Source organism: Puntigrus tetrazona, chromosome 4 (assembly GCF_018831695.1).
Source record: "Puntigrus tetrazona isolate hp1 chromosome 4, ASM1883169v1, whole genome shotgun sequence".
Taxonomy (NCBI): domain Eukaryota; kingdom Metazoa; phylum Chordata; class Actinopteri; order Cypriniformes; family Cyprinidae; genus Puntigrus; species Puntigrus tetrazona.
The window spans coordinates 135,406-147,232 of record NC_056702.1 but is presented as its reverse complement, the minus strand read 5'-3'; the positions used below and the strand labels follow the sequence as shown (position 1 = coordinate 147,232).

Below are 11,827 nucleotides of genomic sequence, written 5' to 3'. Positions count from 1 at the left end.
TTGTATTATTCGTCATTATTTGTATAATTTCAAATAATTAACATTGCATAAATAATATTGTTGATTATATAGAAAAATGTACAATCCTATAAATATATTTACATTTTATTAAATATGAATAAATATAATTTAATGTTGTAAAATATGTCTTTTTAAAATACAAAATATTTGCCATTTTATATTTTGTATATATAATTCTTCAGATTTTAAATATTTATAATGTTACATATAATATAGAATTGTTAATATACAAAACATACGTAGATATAAAAACTGGTTATGTTCTTGTTTGTGTTTTATTATGTAAAGTATGCTTGTTTGCTTTCAAATAATTTCAGTATTATAAATATATTTTATAAATATTATATAAACTAGAACCTATAGCATAATGCATATATAAATATTTGAATTTGATAAAGATTTAAATATATTGTTAAATTAAATATTAAAAAAAAAAATCTTTTTGCATTTTATAATATTCATAAATCATACATTTTTATTATTAAACTAGATTTTTGTTGCTCATTTACTTTAGATATATCAAATATGCTATGTATAATATATGGATAATGTGTATGATTTCAAATAAATAGAATATAACAGAACTGTAATATCAAAACAAACAAATCTACAATATAATGCATATATAAATGAGCAATTTTGCAATATTAAAATGCTACTAAATAATGAAAACATACCGGTCGTCCCAAATAGCTACAATTCACAGATAAAAGTACAAGGACAAATGCTAAATGCTATCTCTGCTTGTTTCTCTTCCAGTTCATCGCTTTCGCCTCCCTGTTCTTCATCCTGGTCTCCATAACCACCTTCTGCTTGGAGACGCACGAGGCCTTCAACACGGTCATCAACAAGACGGACTCCTTCCGCAACGACTCGTTCACGGACTTCAGCCAGCAGTACGAGATCGAGACGGACCCGGCGCTCACCTACGTGGAGGGCGTCTGCGTGCTGTGGTTCACCTTTGAGTTCCTGGTGCGCGTCACCTTCAGCCCGGACAAGCTGGAGTTCGTCAAGAGCATCCTGAACATCATAGACTTCGTGGCCATTCTGCCCTTTTACCTGGAGGTGGGCTTGAGCGGGCTCTCCTCCAAAGCCGCCAAAGACGTCCTGGGCTTCTTGCGCGTGGTCCGCTTCGTGCGTATCTTGAGGATCTTCAAGCTGACGCGGCACTTCGTGGGCCTGCGCGTGTTGGGACACACCCTGCGGGCGAGCACCAACGAGTTCCTGCTGCTCATCATCTTCCTCGCGCTGGGCGTCCTCATCTTCGCCACCATGATCTACTACGCCGAGCGGATCGGGGCCAGCCCCAACGACCCGACGGCCAGCCACCACACCATGTTCAAGAACATCCCCATCGGCTTCTGGTGGGCCGTGGTCACCATGACCACTCTGGGCTACGGAGACATGTACCCTCAGACGTGGTCGGGCATGGTGGTGGGCGCGCTCTGCGCCCTCGCCGGAGTCCTGACCATAGCTATGCCCGTGCCCGTCATCGTCAACAACTTCGGCATGTACTACTCGCTCGCCATGGCCAAGCAGAAGCTGCCTAAGAAGAGGAAGAAGCACATCCCTCAGGCGGTGCAGACCGGATCGCCGTCCTACTGCAAGACGGACCTGAGCACGGCCTGCAACAGCACTCAGGGCGAGCTGTGTTTGGGTCAGAGCCGAGGACTGGAGCGCCACCGCTCAGGTGAGAGACTGCACGCGGGAAAACATGCTTCGTGTTGATGAAAAGCTTGAGTTGTCGTAGTGGACTTTTTGTAGCGTGTAACACCGCTTCAAGTGAATGAAAACATCCTGCAAAGTTTGAGAAATCTCAAAGTCGTGTTTATAACTAATGGCAAAGTGAGACATTAGCATATTGCCACTCACTTGTTGGTGTTTTCACACTGTTCTGAATGAAAATGCTAATTCATTCTTTGCCACTAGGTGCTGCTTTTGGAGCGTTAAAAGCTCACAAACGCAGAATAGCATCATTAAAAAAATATCTTAATTTGTGCATCAAAGATTAACCAGTCTTTTGGGTTTGGAATGAAATGAGGACGAAGATTAAATTTTTTGGGGAACTATCGCTTTAAATTTCTAACCTTGGTAGAAATGACTACCTAATGGGTAGTTTAGAGTTTAGCATTTATGTAGCTCAGCTGTGCTGTATGTTATATGCTAGATGTCTGCCAAATGCGTGGAAATGAAAATTTAAATGAAAAACTACCAAAAAATCAATCACATGACACACATTAGCCAATGACGTAAGCTGTCAATGGCGTCATTGTTTTTGAATTGAAAATGAGCGGGAAGGAGGGTTTGAGCAGCATGAGTTTGGCCTGTTTCATTTTGACTGAATTATATCTAATATCTACTGCATGGAGTTATGATTTAGGGTTTGAATTTCCTGGCTGAAGCTGATATTTCTTGGAGATCTGAGCGGGAGAGGTGGCAGATCTAGTGCAGATCGCCTGTTGCCACGGAGATAAGGGTGCGAGGAGATGGGCTGTGTTTCAGTCTGATATAATAGTGAGAAAGAGACAGCGTGCAGGCATGTGCTGGTCATTTACACGCTTTCAGGGGCAATGACTTGGAAAATGATGGAAAATTAGGCCTTAAAATGTTTTTGATCACAATCAGATATCTACGGAGCCCCTTAAGGGACATGATAGAGGGATACATTCAGGGTGGAAGGAAAAATGTTATTTAAATCTTTTGCGTTCCACTGAGAAACATTGCATTTAGTAAAAATATGTCTTTGCGAGAGAAAGATGAAAATGTTTTTTTTTTCTTCCCTTTTTTCCCATTTTTTCCCAGTCACCCAGAGTTTTCCCACCACCGTGTGAAATCAGATTAAAATCAGTCCCGTTACACAGCGCTTACTGACCTTTAAGTCATCACTGTCTTCTCATGATCCGTGTTGATAATGTTAACTAAATCTAAAACTATTAAAAATGGTTTCAGTTTATTAAAGTGTTTTCATGATCAGTGTTGCTCATGGTACAATGCTATATATATATTTATTTATTTATTTAAATCCAGAATAAATACTATATTAACAAAATAAAAAAGTTAAAAGGATAAATCATAATGACTGAAATAATAATGCAAGCAGAAAGTAAAACCTCAATTAAAATATAAAAAAATATAATACTGTAATATATTATGTATTATAATATACATTATAATAGTATGACTATTAAAATACCAGTGTAATCAGTTAAGAAGTTTTTATTGTGATGGATGTCAGTCAATGATGCATCAAGTAAATTGTTGTGATGTTACACATTTAAAGATCTTGCTTTCAAGCTCTTTTTCAAAACTCAGAGAAGCACAATTTCCCATTGCCTATTGTTTTAATTTCCGTCTCCTCCCTCACAGATGATATTATCAGGATGTTTTTAAGCTGTTCTTCTCGTGGGGATCATTAGTTTGGTCCCTCTATCTTCTGACGACTCACTCGTTCGACCCAGTTTCCCTCCTATTTCCATCCTGCGTTTGACCTCTCAACTCCGTCTGTGTCCCAAATAAGCAGCTGTGCTTTCTCACCGTCTCCCACCAGTGCTGTCTGCCGACTGCAGCGCAGGAAGTGACATCACCATGTCTCCGGAGGAGCGGATCCCGATGCGACTGTCCAGCGCTCGAGAACAGGACCGTCACACCGAAGGCACCTGCTTCCTGCTGGCCGCCAGCGACTACACCTGCTCGGCAGACGCAGCCATCCGCAAAACAGGTACCTGATCCACCAATCACAGCTCTCCGCTCGCCACACCAGCAAAACCCATCGGCCATTACTTCATCTACTCACATTCACTCAGGGATGGAAACGGTTTATGATGGTCTCTAGCTGCCGTCACCGCTAGAGCGTCACCCAAGTTTTTTTTTTTAAAACATAAATTACTACCATGACGCATAATTACTTAATTACATAATTACTAATATTTAAGTTTTAAATGTGTATTGTATAACAGTATTTAAATGTATATATTTTTTTTTTACATAAATTGCTACCCTTATTCATAGTTTTCTCAATTTAAATTTAAATTATATATTGTGTTACGGTCGTGAAAATTTGATTTAGTTTTTATGTAAATTATTGCTATGATGCACGGTTAAACTTTTTTTACTGCTATGATACACAATTGCTTGTTCATTTAAAATTTAAGTATGATACACAATTGTTGTTCATTTAAAAAATTTTGGTTCATTTACCAAAAATTTTTTTTTTTTTTTTTTTTATCATGATGCGTAATTACTTTTTAATTTAAATTAGAGATTTTATATTGCATGTCTGTTTTTCTCACTCTTTACTTTGCTCTCCTACCCATGCATCTCCCGTTAGTTTGCTCCTTGTTTTGGTTTGCATGTTGAATTGTTTCAGCTAATGTGACTGAACTATTACCCAGCGTGACCCTGTAGCCGGGCAGATGTTGATCGCCTGAGGCTATCACACACACACACACACACACACACACACACACACACACACACAATAACCCTGGCTAATAACCCTGCTGGGAGGTTAAACGTGTGTGTTTGTAAGGTCAAGCTCTGTCACAGCCTGCCGTCCTTCAGCACAAGCAGAGCCAAAGGCCATTAGAAGGTTACTCTTCTTGAATGCCTGTCAGTTCACACATGCAATTTTGTCTTTGATTGTTTGTGCATTTATTTATTTTTTTGTATATTTATCTTAAGCATCAGGACAGCGGCTTTAATATGTTAGGGACATTGTTTTATCTTGTTTTATCTTATCTTGTTTTATTTTATTTATATTTTATTATAATTGATAATAATGATCAATTATCATTAAAGTGTATATTTTACCAAAAATTATATTATTTATGCAAAATATTTAGATGAGTAAAAAAAAAAAAAAAAAATATAAAAAAAAATATATATATATATATATATATATATATATATATATATATATATATATATATATATATATATATATATCCAGACTGGCTTTTGTTGAAATATTTAATTCATATCATACCTTTTTCATCATCATCCCCTTGAATATCATCATCATCATCATCATCATCATCATCATTATCATCATCATAACTGGGATGTGTTTAAGTCTTCTGAAGGAGTTGTAGTAATTTGTTTAGGAACTGATTGATCAGCTGAGATTCTCATGATTTACTCACAAACCGTGTTCAGCCATCAAAACAAAACCAAGAACATTTCAGATTGGTCTTCCAGGCGTCTTGATGGTTCTGCTGGCTGGACGCAGAGAATGTGACGTGTGTGTGTGTGTGTGTGAGTGTGTGCACGCATGTGTCACGTCTCACTCCGTCTCATGTGTGTTTTGTGTGTTCTGTGCTCTTCATGTTGCGTCTGAAGGTTTTGACAGCGTCTCTCTCCAGTGACCTCTCCCTACAGCTCCCCTGCCAAGGCCACGCCCCACTCTCAGTGACCCCGCCTTCTGTGGGCGGGATAGAGCCATTATGATGTACTGTACATAACTATATATAGAGTGATATGGTGAAGTTTGTAAAGAAAGTATTGTAAAGAAATACTGAGGTAAATCTCACAAAATTGTTATAGAGAAATATATTTTGCTTAATGAAAATTGAGCTTAGTTTTGCATTGTGACATTTCAATTAAACACATTTAATTTAAAAGACATTTTCTGTGTAATTCCTGTTATTCTTAGTGTTAAAACAAATCAGTTTTAAGTTATTCAGTTATATCAGTTATTACCTTAATTCATAATAACTTTACAATTTAAAGTAAAAAGTAATTTGTTAATTCAATTAATAATTAAAATAAAAATACATATATATTTATTTTTTAATGACTATATAATGCCTAATAACTGGTTTCATTTGAAATATATATTGTATTAGAGAAACAAGATTGAGATTTTATGTTTTTCATAAAGTACTACCATGATGCAATATTTCAAAATGTACATTTTTAATAACCACTATATTACAGTAGTGAAATACAGTAGTGTATTACAGTTTTTTTTGACAAATTATTACCAATTATTTCACTATTTTTATTTTAAGTATATGTTATTATTATTAAATTACTACCATAACACATTATTACCACAATTTAAATTGAAATAATTGTAAATAATAATTAATAATAATATTAATATTATGTTATCATATATTAATATTAAAATATACACTGTTCGCATTTTCGTCATGCTTTCTTTCTGAACTTTTTTTTTTTTTTTTTTTGCAAAATTGGGCCATTTAATGTGACTGTCTTGTATTAAGCATTAATTGAGGAAGAGTTGAGGAAGCTTGCAGCAGTGTGTGTGTGTGTGTGTGTGTGTGTGTGTGCGCTGGACGCATGACTTCTGTCTCGTTGCACTGGTTGTACTCACAGATAACTGCTCAGAGGTTGTGTTCACGAGGCTCAGGCGAGCAGAGGCGAACGCTCTGTCTTAAAGGGAGACGAGGCTTGCGAGACTCACAGGTAACAGACGCCCTCGTGCTGTGTGATGTCACTGGGGAGAGAGAATGACTCTGATTGGCCGACTTTGATCTCAGATGCTGCTGATTCTTAAGGACTGTTTCTAGAGAAGAGTTCAAGTCAACATGAAACACCGTTGCATTTTTATTAATATTTAATTTTATTTTTAGTTATTTTGTTGTATTGTCTTTTTTATTAGCTAGCTTTTTATATTTTTAATTTAAATTTTTTAGTTAACATTTCAAAATTATTTATTTATTTTTTTAGTTCCTATAATTTTTTATTCATTTTCTTTTTTATTTTTCATTTGAATTGTTTCCTATTTTTTTTTTTTTTTTTTTTTTTACTTTGGTTAAATCTTTTGTCATTTTATTGTATATTTTAGAAATTATATATATTTATGTACAAAGTGTTAACTGGCTCCATTTAATAGGACTGTAATTTGGGTATAAGTTTTTGATCTCTTTCAAAAAAATATTTTGCAAAAAACAGCCTATTTTTTGTTTTGAAAAGGATATTGTTAATGACAATAATAACAGTTCCTTTAATGTAGACATTTTGTAGAATGTAGTAGTTAATGAATAAAATCTCTTTAAAAGATCTAAATAATATATGAAGAGAACAGAAAACGAAAGCAGACATTACCTAGTTAGAGCCGTTTTTTTAATTGGAGGGGTTGAATAATTACGAATAATTAAATAAGATTTTCTAAATCGTTATGACTGGAATGTGTGTTTGGTTGTTCTCATGTTCTCATGTTGATTTGAGCTCACTCTGTTGATGTAAACTGTAAATGCATCAATGAGTATTTCTATCCACGCCAGAAACATTCATAGTCATAACTTATTGAAAATCTTCCATCTTTCATTATTAACTACAAACCGACAGCTCACGTCACCCGAGTCATTCATCTGCATCCTCTGACCTGTGTGTCATTCATACGTGTCTTGTGTGTTTGTAGCTAATGCTAATTCAGAGGTTTGTCCTGAGCATCATGTGAGTGAATCTGGAAGGGACGGTTGCTAAGCAACTGGTGTAGGGAGATTTTGTGTCACGCATCCTCGGCATAAAACTTCATTTAGCACTTTGTGTCCACACCCTGTGCAGTGTGTTACCTGAACAAACGCTGTCTGCTCTGTGTGTGTGTGTGTGTGTGTGTGTGTGTGTGTGTGTGTGGCTCTACATCACTGAATATATGTGTGTGTTTAGAGGTGTATGATGTCAGGGTCAGTCAAATTTCTGCCCAAAATCAAAAGAAATTGCATCGTCACATTTTCACAAGTGCGTTTTATTACAGATTAGATACAAAGATTCAAAGTTCATGTCACAATGCCAATTTAATTTACTGTTTCATTCGTGCTATTTGACCCAGAATATATCAATAGGATTCACTTGTTAAGAAATAGTGAAAGCAATATATTTTGCTTTATTTTAAAAGAGGAAATGAAAAATATTATAAATCTTTTGTGTGATAGTAAAGACACGCAATACTGAACCATAATTAATAATAATAATAAAAACTTTTTTGCATTTTCTTGAACTACATGTAATACATAAAATCTCATTACTCAATTCTATTGTATTTTTGTATGTTTTTCATATTCGGTACAAAAAATAATTAAAATGAAAATCTTTCTCTGATTTGATTAGCTCTAATTAATTTCACTTTTTATGCTAAATATTTTTTATTTTGGGGTGAAATTTGACCTAGATATTATTCATGAGATTCACCTGTTAAGACGTGCAGTGTATTATGTTCAGTTGATTAGTTTTTTTTAAAGAAATGCTTCTTTTTAAAAAAGAAAAGGCAAATGTTGACCCTTTTGTGACGTAACACTGATGCATGGGATGTTATTGCGTTCGCAGCTACTGTATCACCTCTGGCTGACGTACAGTTTATATCGGCCAGAGACGGGGAAGGCGGGGCCAGCAGAGACTCAGATGGATTTGATGAATTGGATTGGACGGTCTGGAATAGAATAAGCCTGTGATTGGACGGTTCTGAAGCGGACTCTCTGTGAACAGAAACCTCACTTGAACTGCTCACGACCTGTGGATTTTCCCGCTTTTTTTTTTTTTTTTTTTTTTCGGTGTGGATAAAGACTGAAGCCAGTCGGCACAAAAAAAACCACGATATGGATAGTGAAACTTTTCCTGCTTAAAACGAGTTGGCTCTCCGTTTAATGTTGCATCTGTATAAAGGACACACATCCACCTGTGGCTTCCCCTCTGTGTCAGGTAGCAAATCAAACACCCCTCGAACCCCTTCCAAGGCCTCTGTCGTTGCAATAAGTGTATTAAGATGTGTAGAGGCACAAGTGTTTAAAAATGAAGTATTAGTGTATCGAATATACTAAACAGAGTAGAGAGAGAGTAAACATGATAAGTTTAATAAATGTGACCTTCAGTCGTTTATGCTTTTTATTTGCTCTAGTATCTCTGGTGGATTCATTGTTGTCTGTGAGTGTGTGTGTGTGTGTGTGTGTGTGTGTGTGTTTGTATGTGGGATGTTGTTCTCAAATGGCACATTTAAAGGAATAGTTCAGCCAGAAATGAACTTTTACCCATCCAAGGTGTAGATGAGTTTGTGTCTTCATCAGAGCATTCCCTCACTTTCCTCTGCAGTGAATGGGTGCCGTCAGAACGAGGGTCCAAACAGCTGATAATCCACACCACTCCAGTCAACCAGTTAACAGCTCGTGGCATTTTACCTTCAAATCAAGACAGGAGATGGGCCTTTTCATGAGCGGAATTGTTGTGGATGACATATTTAAAGTAATGTTTATAGAATGTAATGGACTCATATGCATTCTTATAGCGTTGAACAACATTCTCAGAGCGTCCTTGTAATGTAACTTACACTCGATGAACGTTTTTGTAACTTTGAAACAACGTTATAATTGTAACAAGAAAACTTGGACTTTTCTACGTTCTTAGAATATTACCATTAGACATTCAAACAACGTTACGAACATCTTAAGAAACATTTTTATAAATTACACAAAAAAAAAGTGTTTTTATAATCTTCAGCTGTTACCTTGATTTGGATTCGTATTTTTGGTCAAGAGTAAAAGTTCGAAGTTAAAGCTTGTGTCTTTTCCAGATCGCGATGTTTTTATCGGCTCGTTCTGACGGCACCCATTCACTGCAGAGGAAAGTGATGGAAAAATGCATTTCTCCAAATCTGACGAAGAAACAAACTCGTCTACATCTTAGATGGCCTAAGGGTTAGAACATTTTCATTAAAATTTCATTTTGGGCTGAACTAGTGCTTTACAGACCTCATGAAATGGCTTCAAAGCACATTTTGAAATAATCCCTCTGCTTTCATTTGCACAGCTGCGTTGATCTCAACTCTGCACCATTGGCCGAGTCCCACATCAAGCTAAAATATTTGAAGGAATTTTACCATTTATACCTAAAATGTTTTTTAATGTGTGTATCTTCTAAAATGTTTTTTTGGTCAGGTTTTATTGTAAATGAGCAGATAACGAAGCCACAAAACCTCGTCTTGAATGTCTTGCGGTCTTTGAATGTGTGTTGATTTTCGCAGTTCTCTTTCTCATCCCCGTTTCTTGGAAAATTCGCCCAGTGCAACAATCAGATGTGATGTGCAATAATGATGTGAAACAAAGCTGCACCGATTCACACTGTGATTTCAGTTCAGTCCGTGACAGACGCCGCAGCAGAGCCTCTGAAAACACAAGTGCGGCACGGACACTTTCGCTCTAATTAGAACCTTTCTTTTCCTTCAGCCATGGAGAGATTAGAGCTGTCACATTAGAGAGTGTGTGTGCGAGTGTGTGTGCGTGAGTGTGTGTGCGCATGCAGGCATTTCATGAAACCCGTCAAGAACACGTCCAGGTCACGTTTCACTGCAAAATCAAAAGAAAACTTGAATCAATTTGATTTAGCATAAAGAAAATGAAGCCTATTTTAGGATCGGTATTTCTGTTTTGCATTTTGACGTTGTATTTAATGTGCGCAATTACAATATTTTTTTTGATTATTAAATGAAAGCAGCGCTAAAAGTCCTGAATATTATATAGGCTACGACAAAAAATAAATATATAGACAGAGCACCATACAAATAAGATTTTTTTAAAGAAAGTTCTCCAAGGCTGCATTTATTTGATCATAAATACAGAACAAATTGGAAATATTATTACAATTAAAAAAATAAGAATATATGGTAAAATGTGATTTAATAAAATAGTCACTATAACCTTATTGGTCAAAATTAGCATCATTTTCTATATGCAATATATATACACACACATATATGTTGGATTTTGGGTTAAATGCGGGCTAGACAAGTTCTTGACAGTTTTGTGTGTGTGTGTGTGTGTGTGTGTGTGTGTGTGTGTGTGTGTGTGTGTTTCCCACCACCCACAGAACTTAAGAGGATAGTATTCTTCATGTTAATATTATCTGCTGCTTTAAGAAGTCAGGGCACCGTTTCAAATATATATGACAAAAATGTAAAGGTATATATATATATATTTTTGAACTTAGATCTTGTATTTTTGTGTCTCTTGATGAGTCTCATTGTCAGTCCCATGGTGTATCTGTATGTCCACTCTGTGCAGACTGTGAATCTGGGGTGTTTTTATGTTTCAGTGATTGGAGTTTTGAACATGTATTGTGGAGTCATTTGTCGGCCTTTTGTAGTGCATGCAAAGACCCATGGTCAAAATGTAAAGACTGCGTCTGAAGAATATGTACAGTTCAATGCAATGTGAGACAGTCGGATAAACATATTAACCTTGTAAAAAAAAACAAACAGCTTTCTTTTCTTTCTGTTTAAAATCGCCCTGGACTGCCCAGAGGAGAATGATGTTTCTCAGATGCTGCTCTTTCATAACAGTTCTTTCAACTTTGCCTCAGATGTTTCAATGGAAGCCTGTTTCCGCCGTGAAAGAAAAAAAATAAAAGGTAAACTGGGCTTTTTATCTCACAATTGTGACTTTTTTTGTTAAGTAAGAACTGCAAGATGTAAAGTCAGAATTGTAACGTTTCAGGGAAGAGTCTAAAATACAAGATATAAATTCAGATTACAGGTTTACAGTGCTCTCAATTCTGACTCATGCAGGAGGAAATATGCATATGCAAGGAATGTACTTTATTTGAGCCACAGAGAGATGTCAATCCACACCATTTCTCAAGTGAATCTAATCTGATAAGTTTGTCTGACAGGATCATGATTGGTCAGATCACCTGTCAATCAAGCTCTTTGTGAATTCTGACTTCGTACCACAAATCTCAGAACTTTAGACAAACTCAAACTTGCAAGAAAAGGTTCAAATTATGAGTTAAAATGTTGCAGTTGCCTTTATTTTATCCCGATGAAACAAGCTTCCTTATGTCTCTCCCAAAATCC

At 36.0% G+C, this 11,827-nt stretch overlaps 1 protein-coding gene across 3 annotated transcripts in view; it reads left to right on the top strand.

Annotated features, from left to right (window-relative positions):
- The window catches only part of kcnc2 (potassium voltage-gated channel, Shaw-related subfamily, member 2), a 35,332-nt gene extending 24,102 nt beyond the window's left edge, over positions 1-11,230 (top strand). Inside the window, exons 2-5 of one of the 3 annotated variants that reach the window (XM_043236160.1) lie at positions 781-1,711; positions 3,569-3,739; positions 6,361-6,450; positions 8,314-8,433. In XM_043236160.1, coding sequence (XP_043092095.1) covers positions 781-1,711; positions 3,569-3,739; positions 6,361-6,422 — 1,164 coding nt within the window. In that variant the 3' untranslated portion in view covers positions 6,423-6,450; positions 8,314-8,433. Of the gene's footprint in view, positions 1-780; positions 1,712-3,568; positions 3,740-5,358; positions 5,640-6,360; positions 6,451-8,313 lie in introns of those variants that run through there. The other 2 variants (XM_043236159.1, XM_043236161.1) reach the window with 2 other exon arrangements.
- The last annotated feature ends 597 nt before the right edge of the window (positions 11,231-11,827 follow it).